Source organism: Electrophorus electricus, chromosome 4 (assembly GCF_041902795.1).
Source record: "Electrophorus electricus isolate QZ-2024a chromosome 4, ASM4190279v1, whole genome shotgun sequence".
NCBI lineage: Eukaryota > Metazoa > Chordata > Actinopteri > Gymnotiformes > Gymnotidae > Electrophorus > Electrophorus electricus.
The window spans coordinates 30,695,001-30,712,500 of NC_137500.1; the positions used below are offsets into that span (position 1 = coordinate 30,695,001).

Here is a 17,500-nt window from a genome sequence, read left to right on the forward strand (position 1 = left end):
TGTCAGTCAGGTTCTGGTCTAGGCTGCAGGATGTCAGTCAGGTTCTGGTCTAGGCTGCAGGATGTCGGCCACGTTCTGGTCTAAGCTGCAGGATGTTTGCCACATTCTAGTCTAGGCTGCTGAAATGGCCACGTTTTGGTCTAAGTTACAGGACGTCGGTCAGGTTCTGGTCTAGGCTGCAGGATATTGACCTGCTGTGGGCTAGCTGTTAGCCGGTCATACTTATCAGAGTTTGTCTTACAGAAAGTACGTACATAACCTTTTCCATTTCTGACAAAGATTTAATTGTTATTGTGGGTTTCTCATTGAAAGGTAGCCTTGAACATGGGTAGCCTTTTCAATTAGGTACACAGTCAGCATAGTTATCTAGCTGAACTAGCATGTGCATAAAAATAACTTCTTTTTTTATGAATAACGAATATGCGTAGCCATCTTCAGAACACTGAGAAGGGGTTAGACAACTATGGGCCCGCCCCCTTATTGAAAATCATCGATCTAATTGGTCAGATTTTCTAACAGACTTACATTCCAGAATCCTTCAAAGTATTATCAGAAGGCGCCGGAGCCGTTCTAATCAGCAAGTTTTGATTGGGCAGCACTGCTCTTTGGCAGATATGCGTCCTATACCAATAAAAATGGTCTGGATGGCCAGTCTGTGTTTACTGAGTCTGTACTTTGTCAGCATGCTTTTGTGTTCTCTCTCTCTCTCTCTCTCTCTCTCTCTTTGTGTTTCTTTCTCATTTTTTGTCTCTTATCCCTGTCTGTATTTCTCTTTCTCTCTTCCTAAATCTTTCTCTGATCTTAGCATTCCGTGGTGTCATGGCATACCACACACACACACACACACACACACACACACACACACACACACACACACACACACACACACACACACGTAATGTACACATGTAAACATGGCACTGTTTACTAACTGTTAATATTCCTGCTTGATACAAAACGCATCGCATTACAAAATGTGTGTGTGTGTGTGTGTGTGATTTGCACTTCCTGTATTTGTCCTGCAGATAACTTCGTGGTGGACCACAGCTCATGTGTCCGTGCGTGCCCCAGTAACAAGATGGAAGTGGAGGAGAACAAGATAAAGATGTGTATACCATGCACGGACATCTGCCCCAAAGGTACCCACCCGCACACTGCCAGCCCTCTACAGCATAGCCCCTGCTCCTACTAACCTGCAACGTGCCTCAGAGCGTCACTCTGATACACGTATAGCTTTCTACACGGCCACGTGCTAATAATATACAACAAGCCCCCAAAGAATAGGCTGACATGCATGTAGGATAATGTACCACGTCATGCTAACAGCCCAAAATGTGCCCCAAAGGTGGGTAGCTTCAACTTTGTACCCCTAACCATCCAAACTCATTGTAATAGCCCATATGCCCCAAAGGAATATGGTTAGATCTCTTCAGCCAACCATAAAAGTCTGCAAGCCCCCTTCCATTGACCAGAGATAAAAAATAGCGCAGCCCGGCCCGGGAACCAGGAGCGGTAATGCTGTAGCCCTGAAGATCTGTTTGCCTTAAAGAGCAATATGTTGTGGAAAGCATGACATGTGTTGGGATGCCCACCGCAGAGCGTGAACCGCGCCATCTTCGCCGCACACGCTTCCGGATGCTTTATTGGATTCTGTCGCCTTCCGTGGCGTCCACGCTCGTAAAAGATACCAGCTGCTTCCCTAATGAATCAGCGGCCCGGTATAAACGTGTAGCCGTTCCTGGATATGGCACTGAGAAGTCCCACAGGTTCATGCCACTTGTAAATGAGAATACGTGGCGTTCAGGACTGGAACTTTGTATAGATAGCTTTGTTTGTTTTTTCTGTTCTTAAATCCTTTGTGCCCAAGTTGCCCTAAAGGCGCTGCATGTGGCTACTGCTGCTTCCCGGGGGGCTGGGGCATCTCTGCTGACGTGTCTGCGTGTGTGTGTGTGTGTGTGTGTGTGTGTGTGTTTGGCAGCATGCGACGGCATCGGCACGGCCAGTCTGCAGTCTGCTCAGACCGTGGACTCCAGCAACATCGACAGGTTCATCAACTGCACCAAGATCAACGGCAACCTAGTGTTCCTTATCACAGGAATCAAAGGGTGAGGCCCCCCCGTCCCGCACAGGCGGGCCGGACCCCAGGGACCAGCTCCCCACACGGCACCATCTTCCGCCCCATCCTGCATCCCAACACTGCTTAGACAACAGTCGTGCCTCTAGACCTACAACGCAACACGTTAGACAACCAAGCGCTAAGCTGGAAAAACACCGTGGCGTGACTAATCCGTACTAAAATCACCTTAGCTGTGAATACACTCTTCCGGCTCTGTCACCATTAAAACACACCGAGTCGTTAGCGCTCCGGGGCAGGCTGTTGGAGATAGAACAGAGCGGTAAAGGATGGATGTTTACAGCGGAAAGTTCAGCACCGCGTCACCTCCACGTCTGCTTGCCCGCCGCCTCTACGCGGTGCCATCACTCCAGCGACGTGCGCGGACTCTTATCACGCACGTTTACGCCAGGTGCCACCTGGCTGGGAGGGGAAGTGGGTGTCCCAGGGGAAGCAGCGGGCGCAGGGACGGAGCGTGTGCGCGCCAGGAAAACTGTGCCGACACGTTCCCAGCCGGAGCTGACCCCTCGGGTGGCTGTGCTGCTTTTAACATGGAGAGACTCAAGCACTCGGTCTCCCAAGAGACAGTTAGTCAGGCAGGCTTTACTGTACACACACACTTTCTCTCACTCTCTTTGTCTTTGTCTCTCTTGCTTCTTCTCTCTCTCTATCGCTCTCTCTCTCTGACCCATTCTTCCCTTAACGCTTCACTACCTAGAATTAGCCTCAGCCAACAAAGGGAATTGTAACCATTTTTGGACCCACTACATCAGAGTCTGAGCCCACGTGACGTGTAAACACTTCAAAACACATAATGGAAGACTTTATTGGAAATAAGAAGGGAGCAGGGATACCGTCTTATACGCCTAGCCTGTTACACTGGCAAACAGATACTTTCCCAAATAACACAAACTCACATGTACACAAAATCCATCGTCACCTGACTCAATATTTACGATGTAGGCAGAGGAAGACCTGCTACTGGGTGCCGTTTGTAAGTAACGTAAGCCATAGACAAAGAGAGATGACTTCATAAGAACGTCATAAGAACTTCAGACACATAAACTCTTCTGTACGGACACACAAAGCAGCCGGTCACATTAGATCGATAACGAGGCTAGCAGTCTCATAGCTGCACAAAGTTCGCGTTGACAAACACTTAGCACAGGTTAGCATATGACAGTCGATAACGATAAACGTCCTCTGCAGGTATGAAGCGCATTAACGTATTTACATAAGTCAGAGAGAGAACAGGGCCACAAATAACCTGGAGATTCTTTCCTATCAGGCACTTGCTGTTTCTGCTTTTCTTACATCCTAAAAACATCTTGCGCCCCCTAGAGGCCAAGAGCGCAACTACAACAAAGGCTTGGCCCCAAACTGCGTCCGTCGCGCATATGCTGACTTCACTTTAAAAAAAAAAAAACCCGTTACCCCAGGCCTCCTGATGCACGCTTTCACGTGTGACCTCACAAGAGTGATGATTAAATCACGTCTGCTTTCTTGTCGTGCTCTGAACCGAAGGAGGCTTTGTGTTGACTGCGCTCACAGCTCTCGTTTCGTGTCTTTTCCAGGGACGCGTACCACCACATCGAGGCCCTGGACCCAGAGAAGCTCAACGTCTTCCGCACCGTTCGAGAGATCACCGGTAAGACGCACCCAGATCTTCACACAGGGGTTGCACTGTAACGATGTGGTCTGCATATTCAGCCTTATGTAATGAACCATTCATTTATATGTACATAACAAAACGGTAGCGACTAACTTTGACTTGTTGGACTGAGGATGGGTGGAGACTGCATGAGATGGAAAAGAGGAAAAAGACGTAGCGATTGAGGAAGCGGGAGACGGAGAGAGAGTCTCCGCTCTATCTCCCTCTCTCGCGCTCTCTCCAGTCCCGTGGCACTGCTGACCTCCCTTCATCATTCCCACTGTTGCATGGAAGCTTTAGACACAGCAGCTGAGGTCGGTCAGCAGACGGCTTTCTCTGGCCCCTCCCCCCTCGGTCTCGCCCCCCAGGTCTCCGCCGGGCGACAGCCGGGAAAGCAGGCAGGCACGTCCTCCCGTCTCTCACGAGAACTTTGCTCACTGACAGAACAGTGTCCTCTCCTCTGATGTGTCATTTCTGCTCCGCGACCTTGGCTTGAGGTTGTTGACATTCGGCACTTTGAGGTGGCGGCCCGGAGGGTCTCGCGGAAAAAGCCCCAGTTCCTCTCTTTCCCTTTTAATGCGTGCTCATCTCGGAGTCGGAGTTATTACGGCGCAGGTTCGGTCGGGCACATGGGCTAGGGATCAGCGATCACCCAGACAGTGAGGCGAGCGTCAGCGGCCCGGTCAGGTCCGGTCGCCTACGTATGTCAGCGTACGGGCGTTTTCCATTCACTATTGGAGTCTGTTAACCTTGTGCTACTAAGCTAGCACAGACACCTTTGCTGATTCATGCCGTGTGCTATGTATTAGAGGTTCTAAAGACTACACACATCTGGGGTTTCCTGAATGTGTTTCTTGGGCAGGTTCTCCTAGGTAGCGTTACAGATAGACTAACACATAGTGGTTTTCCGTGTGTTGAGTTTTCATGGGTGGATTTTTCTGTGTTTTGTGTGATTTATTACAGAGCTTCTGCACACGCATTTAGCCCAACACCTTGTCCATGCTGATATATTAGAGTAGTAATGTTGAGATCTGTGTGTGTGTGTGTGTGTGTGTGTGTGTGCTGCTGTTAGCCTAGAGCAGACAGGTTCTCAGTGGGATCTCGTTAGTGCCATTAGGATGATGAAGTCGCGCCTCTGTGCATAACGTAAACAGATAAAAACACAGGCAGACACACACACACACACACATGCACACACATGCATATACACATTGAGACTTCCCATTGCTGCAATTTTGTCATTAAGGCAATTAGTGTCAGCAGACACCATGCTAACAACACATCACAGAGGAAGACAGCGCCGTAATCTGCCTTCACGAGCCCCCAGGGTCCCAGTAACACACTCAGAACACTTCCAGGCTCAGTTAAAGAGACACACTTATGTTTACCAAGTATTTAGGTGTAAACAGGGCCAGGATTAGGTGTGTTATTTTTCTTGTACGCATCACACTTTTTTAAACGGGATTAAAAGTGATCGGGACGGTAAGATCTCGTGGGTCGGTGTGACGCACCATTACAGTGACGATTTCCAGCATGACGGTGATAAAGGAGGACAATAGCTTGACTGACAGGAGGAGTCATTTCACTGTTGCCCAGATGGGACTGGAGGAACAGATTTGTTTGTTGTTGTTGTTGTTGTTTATTAAGCATCATAAGAGCAATGCTATAATTCCACGCCTTTGTGAATATTTTCCGTGGCCTGTTTGGAGAAAAATGCTGCATATGCAAAGCGGAAGCGTGAACGTGGCGGGATGGTGAAGTCATGTGACCACATTCTCGTCCCCGCAGACGGGGCTTCATTTAAACAGGGATGCCTGCCCCCGGGCCTGGAGATCTACCGCCCTGCAGATTTGCGGTCGCTAAAACAAATTTTCTGAAATTAGAATTCCAGGGTTTTTTGTAACAAAATTCAACATCTCAAAGTATTCAGGAATTTTTTATCTTTTTCTCTCTGACAGAAGCCAAGAACTGACTCGAAGGCATGTTAAAGTTCACTCAAATTTGAACTTTCTCAGCAAAAAGATATATGCAAGTTAGTCAAATGCATGGAAAAAATCAAATTGATAAACTCCATGTAAAAAGTGAGTGCAGAAGGATCAGTGTAAATTGTGAGCTATATGCAAATTCTAGACTATTTATGAACATGCAAATGAGCTGCTGGGACTCATGTAAGTCCAATAGGAAGAGTTGTTAAGAAAGAAAACCAAACCGATTTCTTCTGCCATAGTGTCCCATCTTTGGGCTTGGGCAGAGCCAAGAACTTCATCAAGGTCATTCTCCCGGCCAATAAGAACACTTCCTAGTATGAGGAAAGAGGTGGAAGTATTTGAGAATTTTGGCTCGTTGCGCCACTATTCATGGACCCGAATACTGCGTGGAAAAACGGACTTGGTCCCGAATGGTACCGTGAGACGTAACGTCTGGGTTCCCCTGCTCCCTCACTCAGTCCGTGCAGCATGAAAAGTACTGAGAACTGTCAAAGTGCATGTGCTACTTTAAACACTGGCCCTCTTGGAAAAGGATTTAGGTTTTTTCCACACCTTTTCCCATCCGGACAGATTCAGAGTACACGCCTGTTGTCTCATTGGTCAATCATGTCTGTAGTAGCACGTGTAGCAGGTTTGCAGGAGAGGCAAAATTCTTCACGAAATTAGACTTTCGTAGTGCTTATAACCTTATGAGGATCAAGAAGGGAGTTGAGAGGAAGACTGCCTTCATCATCACCAAAGGACACTATGAATACAAGGTGACGCCATTCGGTCTCAACATCTGTGTTCCAGGCTTTCATGAGCGATGTTCTTCGAGCAGTCATAGCGAGGTATGTTAACGCATATATAGATGATATCCTTATTTACTCACCAGAACTTCAGACACATTCAACATGTTAGATCTGTATTGAAAATTCTCCTGGATAATGGATTGTATGTGAAAGGGGAGAAATGTGAATTTCATCCAACCACTACCACATTTCTGGGGTATGAATAAGTCATGGGGGAGTGACTATGCATGACAAGAAAATAGAAGCTATCCTGCATTGGCCAGTACTGACTCCTGCATTGGCCAGTACTGACTCCTGCATTGGCCAGTACTGACTCCTGCGTTGGCCAGTACTGACTCCTGCATTGGCCAGTACTGACTCCTGCGTTGGCCAGTACTGACTCCTGCATTGGCCAGTACTGACTCCTGCATTGGCCAGTACTTTCGCAAATTTTTATCAACGTTTCATCAGAAATTTCAGTAGTATAGCGGCTCCTCTCACAGCTCTCCTCAAAGGATCTTCTAAACATCTTAATTGAACTCAAATGGCTGAGAGTGCTTTCAACAGAGTAAAGGAGGCGTTCACGACGCCTCCCATCCTGAGACATCTGGACCCTACCATCCCATTTATAGCAGAAGCTGATGCTTCCAACATTGCTATTGGAACCGTCTCTTCTCAACGACATAACGGGGAGAAACTACAGCATATTTTTCAAGGAAATTATCTCCCGAAGAACAAAATTATGGCATTGAAGAGCGCAAACTGTTGGCCATAAAAGTTGGCCTTGGAGGAATAGAGACATTGGCTAGAGGGGGCTAATCATCCTTTTCTAGTAATCACAGATCATAGGAACCTAGAGTATATGCATATGGCAAGACAACTGAACCCCCGCCAAGCGCGTTGGTCCTTGTTCTTTTCCAGGTTTAACTTAAAAATTATGTATCGTCCAGGAAATCGCAATGCTAAAGCAGATGCACTTTCCCATGTCCATCAAGAGGGAGAATGAGAAAAGAACAGAGGAGAAGGAAACCATATTACCTACCTGGATTCACCTGACGTCCATCAGATGGGGGATTGATGAAGGAATAGAACAGGTCACTCGAGGAATGGTCACCCCAATAGAATGTCTGAGTGACAAACCCTATGTACCTGAATCTGGCTAGCCTGGGCCCATTCCTCCCTCGCTACAGGTCATCCTGGGGAGACACGTACATGTCAGCTCCTGGCTAACTGGTACTAGTGGGAGCCATGTGTCGTCTTGTTGCGCCTGCAGCCAGAGCTGCAGGAAAACTCCTGCCGCTTCACATGCCTGAAAGACCTTGGTCTTACATCGCACTGGATTTCATCACAGATCTTCCATGTTCTGAAGGAAACACTACTGTACTTATGGTCATGGACAGATTTTCCAGAGGGGTAAGATTCATTGCCTTCCCAGGCCTACCCAACGCCTTCCAGACAGCTGAGATGTTATTCACCCAGGTATTCCACATATTTGGCATTCCCGAGGACATATTATCAGATAGGGGTCCACAATTCACATCTCGAGTCTGGTCAGCGTTTCTGGAACGCATTGGGGTAACCGTTAGCCTCACATCTAGGTATCATCTGCAATCTAACAGACAGTGCAAACGTTCAAATCAGGAACTTTCAGGAATTTTCTGAGATGTTTTTGTATGAACAATCCTTCGGACTGGTCCGAGTTCTTACCTTGGGCGGAGATGGTGCAGAATTCACTCACTAGCTCGGGATTAACCCCGCTTGAGTGTATTCTAGGCTATCAACGTCCTATGGCTCCATGGACTCCTGTAACCGCTGATATCCCAGAGTTGGATGATTGGATGCAACGTAGTGAGAAGGTGTGGGAGGAGACTCACCAATGCATTGAGCAGGCAATACGACATTATAAAGAAATGGCTGACAGACACAGAGGGGTGACCCCTAACTACCAACCAGGTGACCGAGTTTGGCTTTCCACGCGGGATTTCCGCAAGCCAGGCTCCTGCCAAAAGCTGGGTCCCAAGTATATAGGTCCCTTCACGATCTGTAAACAGGTTAACGAGGTGAGCTATCAATTGAACTTACCTGCACATTTCTGTGTTTCAAGGTCCTTCCATGTCTCTCTCCTCAAGCCTGTTGTTTCAGGTTCTTTGGATGAGGTCTCCCTGGAGGATACCCCTCCACAACCCATAAACTATGATGGCACTCCGATATACGCAGTACACCGCATTCTGGATTCCAGGAGGAGGGGAGGTTCGGTACAATGCTTGATGGACTGGGAAGGGTTCAGTCCTGAGGAGCAGAGCTGGGTTCCTCGCGATGAGGAGCCCGGTCTACTATCGGACTTTCACTCTAGAAACCCTGAAAGACCTGCTCCTCGTCCTCGCAGGCATCCCCACCACATCCTGACGGAGGGAACTTGTAATAGGCCAGATTCCTCAGTGCTGACAAGAGGTCATCGCGGCCATCCTCATGCCTCAGCCGTTCCGGACTCTTTGGGGGAGGGTACTGTTATAACGCCAGATCCCCTAGCAGACTACAACACCCAGCAACCCGTTCTTCTCCATGGCAACATCTCCACCAATCAGATCAGCATCACCAGAGTATTGAACTCACCTGTACATCATTAGTATCAGTGTATATAAGACTCTTGAGAACTACCCCTCACTGTGAAGTATTGCCGTAAGTTTTCTGAAAGCATACCGAGCGTTGTTTCTTGATTGGATTACTGTGTACCATACCTTGACTTTGTTTTTCCCATATTGTATTTCTGCCCCTTTGTTGGATATTCTGCCTGGATTGTTTGTGTTTGCTCTTCTGGTATTTGAATCGGACTGTTGATTCTTTATGATGTAGATTCTACACACTCACCACACGGACATACACACTCACCACACGGACATACACACTTACTGGACACACACACTCACCACACAGTCATACACACTCACCACACAGTCATACACACTCACCACACGGTCATACACACTCACCACACATACACACTCAGCACACGGACATACACACTTACTGGACACACACACTCACCACACAGACATACACACTCACCACATGGACATACACACTCACCACACAGTCATACACACTCACCGCACGGTCATACACACTCACCACACGGTCATACACACTCACCACACATACACACTCAGCACACGGTCATACACACTCAGCACACGGTCATACACACTCAGCACACGGTCATACACACTCAGCACACGGTCATACACACTCACCGCACGGTCATACACACTCACCACACATACACACTCAGCACACGGTCATACACACTCACCACACATACACACTCACCACATGGACATACACACTTACTGGACATACACACTCACCACACATACACACTCACCACATGGACATACACACTTACTGGACACACACACTCACCACACAGACATACACACTCACCACACGGTCATACACACTCACCACACAGTCATACACACTCACCACACGGTCATACACACTCACCGCACATACACACTCACCACACGGACATACACACTTACTGGACACACACACTCACCACACAGACATACACACTCACCACACGGTCATACACACTCAGCACACATACACACTCAGCACACGGTCATACACACTCAGCACACGGTCATACACACTCAGCACACGGTCATACACACTCACCGCACGGTCATACACACTCAGCACACAGTCATACACACTCAGCACATGGACATACACACTTACTGGACACACACACTCACCACACAGACATACACACTCACCACATGGACATACACACTCACCACACAGTCATACACACTCACCGCACGGTCATACACACTCACCGCACATACACACTCACCACACGGACATACACACTTACTGGACACACACACTCACCACACAGACATACACACTCACCACACGGTCATACACACTCACCACACAGTCATACACACTCACCACACGGTCATACACACTCACCACACATACACACTCAGCACACGGTCATACACACTCACCGCACATACACACTCAGCACACGGTCATACACACTCAGCACACGGTCATACACACTCAGCACACGGTCATACACACTCACCGCACGGTCATACACACTCAGCACACAGTCATACACACTCACCACACATACACACTCAGCACACGGTCATACACACTCAGCACACGGTCATACACACTCAGCACATGGTCATACACACTCACCGCACGGTCATACACACTCACCGCACGGTCATACACACTCACCACACGGTCATACACACTCACCGCACATACACACTCACCGCACGGTCATACACACTCACCGCACGGTCATACACACTCACCGCACATACACACTCACCGCACGGTCATACACACTCACCGCATATACACACTCAGCACACGGTCATACACACTCACCGCACGGTCATACACACTCACCGCACATACACACTCAGCACACGGTCATACACACTCACCGCACGGTCATACACACTCAGCACACGGTCATACACACTCACCGCACGGTCATACACACTCACCGCACATACACACTCAGCACACGGTCATACACACTCACCGCACGGTCATACACACTCAGCACACGGTCATACACACTCACCGCACGGTCATACACACTCACCGCACGGTCATACACACTCAGCACACGGTCATACACACTCACCACACGGTCATACACACTCACCGCACATACACACTCACCGCACGGTCATACACACTCACCGCACGGTCATACACACTCACCGCACATACACACTCACCGCACGGTCATACACACTCACCGCACGGTCATACACACTCACCGCACGGTCATACACACTCACCGCACGGTCATACACACTCACCGCACAGACATACACACTCACCGCACGGTCATACACACTCACCGCACGGTCATACACACTCACCGCACATACACACTCACCGCACGGTCATACACACTCACCGCACGGTCATACACACTCACCGCACGGTCATACACACTCACCGCACGGACATACACACTCCATGTGGGTTTGAGTGAAACAGTGACTGTGTAACTGAATTTCTCCTCATTGTCGCCTTCTCCATTAGTACTACGACGTGTCTGAGTAGGCTGTGTCTCATGCCCTGATGGTGTGTTCACTCTTTTTTGCCTCCCTCTTTCTCTTTTGTTTTCACTCTCTCCTCCCTCCCTCCCTCCCTCCCTCCCTTATGTCATCTCATCTCTCCATCCTGTTTGTTCTTTTAGCCACCACTCCATTCTTATTCTATTAAATATTCAACAGTCAGATCAATTATTTAAATATCTCAGTGGTCTGTGTCGAGAGCATTATATTTTCATTCTGCCATCCCACTTTAAAAAACAGGGGCAAGTACCAGAAAATTGGGAAGGTTACCAAAACGCATAAAAAATGTAACTGCACAGGTGAGCTCATAGCAGAAGCCTCAGTCTCTCTTTAAACGGTTATTGGTCATTATTTTTCTATTTTAATTGCACCACCAGTGTGTTTGTAAATTGCTTGACCTGCATAAGTCTCTGATCAGGGATACAATGTGCCCTGCTATAATGTCGCACTTATCAACAAAATTTGGATTCTTCGTCGTAGTAGATATTAAAATGGAGACACACGTGCTGTCGGTTGGTGTTTGTCATTTAAGCTGCATGCGGGGGCTTCTCTTGAAGACAAGTGCTTGGACCCCTCATCAACATTCATGTCTCTTTTTCAGGATACCTGAACATTCAGTCATGGCCAGAAAACATGACAGACCTGAGTGTGTTCTCCAGCTTGGCAACCATCGGTGGCCGGTCTCTCTACAGGTACTCTCCATCACTCCATCTACCGATGATGTCTCTCTCTCTCTCTCTCTCTCTCTCTCTCTCTCTCTCTCTCTCTCTCTCTCTCTCTTTCACTCCCCATCACTCCATCTACAGATGAGGTCTCTCTCTCTCTCTCTCTACAACATTCCATCTTCTGATGAGGTCTCTCTCTGTCACTCCATCTGCTGATGGTCTCTCTATTTCTCTCTCTCTTTCTCTCTGTCACTCCATCTACAGATGAGATCTCTCTCTTTCTCTCTTTCTTCATCACTCTACAGACAAGGTCTCTCTCTCTCACTTTGAGTCACTCCATATGTAGATGTATTATTAATATACAAATTGAGTTTTTATGGAAGATAGAAAATGAATAAATAAAATAAAATAAAATAACAACACCAACAAAAATTGTAGAACATCAGACATCAATGTCTGAACCAAAATGGAATGCAGTGACGTAAACAATAACGATAACAAACAGTTGAATTAATTGTGACTAATTGTGACTCTTTTTTAGTGTTTTCTCAGATTTTCTAGCAGTTTTGTATATATTGCCCTGCTAAAAATACACTTTCTGTGTTTTCCCCCAGTAATAGTTTCAGTTTTTCTTTATCAGTCAGTGTGGGGAAGGTGGGGGGTTTGTTAATAATTCTCTGCAGAAAGGATTTCATTCTCTGATGGGTTTGTGATTTGGACATGAAGGAGCGAAGTGACTCCCAGTTTCAGTCTCTCCTGACAGGCAGTGAGTGTAAATTCTGTCCTTTCTGTCCAGCTGGTTTGTCTGTGCCTTCCTGTTTCAGTGGCCAGATTCTGGATTTAGACAAGGTCTGCTGTTATTTGTTGTCTTTAATTTTGATGAGGTAATTTGTATTTCAAATTCAGATTAAGCAGTTCATAATATTTTTGATTTATTCTCATATATAATTAAATTTTTCTAGTGCAGGATATAATTAGCTTTGTTATTGTCTTCAATTTCTTTCACTCTAGAGAGTTGAGTGTCGAGGGTTGAGTGTAACAAGTTGAGTGTTGTGGGTTGTGTAGTGGGCTGAATGTAGCAGGTTGAGTGTAGCAGGTTGAGTGTCGAGGGTTGAGTGTCGCGGGTTGAGTGTCGAGGGTTGAGTGTAGCGGGTTGAGTGTCGAGGGTTGAGTGTAGCGAGTTGAGTGTCGAGGGTTGAGTTGGGCTATTTTCTCATTGGGTTTGTTTGATCTTCACTGATTCTTCTCATTTCTCTAGTTTAGGTGTTTCTGTGCAAGGGTGAAACCGTTACCTTCTGGATTTTTACATAATGATTCAACATACATTTTCCAGACATTTCCTAGATATTATTTTCACTGTTCATAATATTATTATCAATACATAGCCAAATATGTACCTTACCTCTCTTAACTGGAGTTACATATTTCTCTGATTCTTTTTTATGCCAAAATGCGTGCTGACTCTTCGCCACGCTTTATTTGTGGAGGTTTTACTGAAGGGGAAATACGATCTCTGTTAGACTGTAAAAAAAATTTTTAAATTCATCACTCCATCTACAGATGAGGTCTCTCTCTCTCTCTCTCTCTCCCTCCCTCTCTCTCTCTCTCTCTCTCTACCTCCCTCCCCCTCTCTCTCTCTCTCTCTCCCTCCCCCCTCTCCCTCTCTTTCTCTCTCTCCCTCCCACAGTCCCTCTCTCTCTCTCTCTTTCTCTCTCTCTCCTTTTCTCTCTCTGTCGCTGACACTCCATCTACAGCTGAGTTCTCTCTCTGTCACTATCGTTCTGTTTGTCTGCCTCCGTGTCTCTCTCCCTGTCTAAACCTCCATGTGTCTCTCTCTCTCTAACACTCCCTGTGTCTCTCTAATCCTCCCTGTGTCTCTCTAACCCTCCCTGTGTCTCTCTCTGTCTAACCCTCTCTGTCTCTCTGTCCAGCCCTCCCTGTCTCTCTCTGTCCAACCCTCCCTGTCTCTCTCTGTCTAACCCTCTCTGTCTCTCTGTCTAACCCTCTCTGTCTCTCTGTCTAACCCTCTCTGTGTGTCTCTGTCTAACCCTCCCTGACTCCCTCTGTCTAACCCTCCCTGTGTCTCTCTCTGTCTAACCCTCCCTGTCTCTCTGTCTAACCCTCCCTGTCTCTCTGTCTAACCCTCTCTGTCTCTCTGTCTAACCCTCTCTGTGTGTCTCTGTCTAACCCTCCCTGACTCCCTCTGTCTAACCCTCTCTGTGTGTCTCTCTGTCTAACCCTCCCTGACTCTCTGTCTAACCCTCCCTGTCTCTCTGTCTAACCCTCTCTGTCTCTCTGTCTAACCCTCTCTGTGTGTCTCTGTCTAACCCTCCCTGACTCCCTCTGTCTAACCCTCTCTGTGTGTCTCTCTGTCTAACCCTCCCTGACTCCCTCTGTCTAACCCTCTCTGTGTGTCTCTCTGTCTAACCCTGCCTGACTCCCTCTGTCTAACCGTCTCTGTGTGTCTCTCTGTCCAACCCTCCCTGTGTCTCTCTTGGTCTCCCTCTCTTTGTGTTCTGTCTGTCTGCAATCATGATCTGTGATGTTTTCCTTGTCTCACTGACTGTTGCTTCTACTGCCTGATAATATTTAGGCATGGCTTGCATTAGTGTGACCGTGCTCCGTCAGCCTCTAACTCTGCGGCTGAAGTTCTGCAGAGATAAAACGACCCGGGGGCCTTTTGACCCAGGATCAGGGGAGCAGGCGACCTTTTGACCTATGATAAGGAGGAATAGGATGACCTTGCAGGCTGCCATCCTGGTCAGAGCAGGGAGAGAGGCTTTGCGTTCAGGAGATGCCAGTCTTCAGTAGTAGTTTGGGGTCATAGGTGTGGATGCCCTCATTTCTAACAGGATATTGGGAGCTGAGCTCTGCTGTGTTGACATTCCTGCTGCTCTGTCTGTGAAAGGCCAAATGCTAAAAAAACAAAAACAAAGACAATGAGAGAGAGAAAACGAGCGAGAAGCAAAAAATGAGAGAGAGAGAGAGAGAGAGAGAGAGAGAGTGCTACAGACAGGGTGTCTGCTTAAACAGGCCCGTGGGTCATTCACTCAGTTCTACCATCGTAGCAATTATTGACTGTCACATGATACAGAAGAGGAATGCATAACACCACTGGTGTTCTGAGAGAGAGAGAGAGAGAGAGCAAGCAAGCAAGCAAGCAAGCACTGGGTGGATGGGTGTATGCGCAGAGCTGTGTTGATGCTCTGCTCTGTCTCAAAGCCCCTTTGATGTGCTATTCAGCACGCCTGCCTGTGATTAAAACCTCCTTCAGCTTCACCAGCGTGCAAAACGTGATATTAGAACATCTAAAGGCAGTGCTCCTCAACGCTGGACGAGGAGCAATGCTAGCTACCCTGAGGGGCAGATTCAGACCACTTACCTGTCAATCATCCATCACTTCATGGGCTTTTCTGTTCACGCTTTCCTTTCTATTCTTTAATCACTTTGTCTTTCTCTTGGTATCTGCCCATTTCTCATTTCTCACCTGTTTCTTATGCCCCCACCGCAGTGGTATCTCCCTGCTGGTCCTGAAGCAGCAGGGCCTTTCATCTCTGCAGCTGCAGTCCCTGCGCGAGATCAGCGCTGGGAACGTCTATGTGTCCAACAACACTCAGCTGTGCTACTACAACACCATCAACTGGACCAGCCTGTTCCGCATCCCCGCCCAGAAAGCCCTGATCCGCAACAACCGAGAGCCCAAGGAATGCAGTGAGTTGCCACGCGCGCGCACACACACACACACACACACACACACACACACACACACACACACACAGGCAATCTTCTCTACACACTCAACCTGGACCAGTGCAACGGCTGGGCCTAGCCAGAGCTGGAGCACCCCCAACAACCCAGAAGGCCAGGCAGTGAGGAGGCCACGAGGTCACCCATCCGCCTGCGGGGGGGTGCCGTTATCGGACAGCGGCCTCGTCCCCGGCCGAGCCGGCCGGTAGCTGGACACGCGGCGAGCTTCGCTAAAGTGCTAAACTTGAAACAGTGAAACGTAGCCTCGAGCTAAGAGCATAGAAAAACCCGGGCGCCTGTTCCAATTAGCCGCTCCCTGAAAATGTCGAGTCATTCTCTGAACTATGGAGCGAAATTAATTGCAGGGACCACCTGGAACAGCGTTTGACATTTCTGAGGTCTCTGGTGGAGGCTGTAATCACTAGAGAGTTCACACGTGCTCCTCTGCTCTGGTGAGAGAGTTCACACGTGCTCCTTTTCTCTGGTGAGAGAGTTCACACGTGCTCCTCTTCTATGGTGAGAGAGTTGACACGTTCTCCTCTTCTCTGGTGAGAGTTCACACGCACTCCTCTGGTGAGAGAGTTCACACGTGCTCCTCTTCTCTGGTGAGAGTTCACACGCGCTCCTCTTCTCTGGTGAGAGAGTTCACACGCGCTCCTCTTCTCTGGTGAGAGAGTTCACACGCACTCCTCTTCTCTGGTGAGAGAGTTCACACGCGCTCCTCTTCTCTGGTGAGAGCTCACACGCGCGCCTCTTCTCTGGTGAGAGAGTTCACACATGCTCCTCTTCTCTGGCGGAGGCTGTAATCACCTGACAGAATTCGTGAGCGCTCCTCATCTCATAGCTGAATGACAGTTATGACTTTTTGAAAAGATTTTTTTCCCCCATTTCTCTCTTCTTTTCCTTTCATCTTGCGGCATGTTATGATGCAAAGATGATCGTTAGATTCTCTGGGCTGCAGCGCCACGGAGACGCACTCTCCCCTCCGGCGTCTCCGCAGATCCCTAGACTCTGACCCGCGCCGACTTCGGGATGCATAAGCTACCCGAACAGCAGGTTTCCCGCCGTAGCCAGGACTTTGATGTTGCCATCTTTGATCTGCCTGCCATGCAGTGTTGCTACACCAGCTGCACCTCCTGCAACCCCAACTCTCCACCCGTCAGACTTCAGCCAGCTTGGTTACCTACAGGGCCCCAAATTACAACATCATCCACTCCTCCACAAATCAGCTTCTTTTGTTTTTCGCCTTTCCTTCTTGGGCTGAGTGTCGGGGGCCGAGCCTGCTTCCTGGGGGTCTAGGAGCCCCTACCTGGGGTGTGGTGTGGTAGGCGGGTCGGGCTACAGAACTGGGCCACACCCACCACAGCATCCTCTGTCCTGACCGCCTGCCAGCTGAAGTTCCAGAAGACAGGTGCTGCCATGTTGGTGGAAATC

At 48.3% G+C, this 17,500-nt stretch overlaps 1 protein-coding gene across 8 annotated transcripts in view; it reads left to right on the forward strand.

Annotated features, from left to right (window-relative positions):
• Positions 1-17,500, forward strand: part of erbb4b (erb-b2 receptor tyrosine kinase 4b) — a 240,489-nt gene that overhangs the window by 161,875 nt on the left and 61,114 nt on the right. For all 8 annotated transcript variants that reach the window (XR_014123368.1, XM_035520991.2, XM_081713214.1 and 5 more), the window contains 5 exons: positions 1,026-1,139; positions 1,979-2,105; positions 3,688-3,761; positions 12,256-12,346; positions 15,831-16,030. Coding sequence is in view for 7 of the 8 variants with exons in the window: in XM_035520991.2 (XP_035376884.1) it covers positions 1,026-1,139; positions 1,979-2,105; positions 3,688-3,761; positions 12,256-12,346; positions 15,831-16,030 (606 nt within the window). In the remaining variant the exon portion in view is untranslated. The remainder of the gene's footprint in view (positions 1-1,025; positions 1,140-1,978; positions 2,106-3,687; positions 3,762-12,255; positions 12,347-15,830; positions 16,031-17,500) is intronic.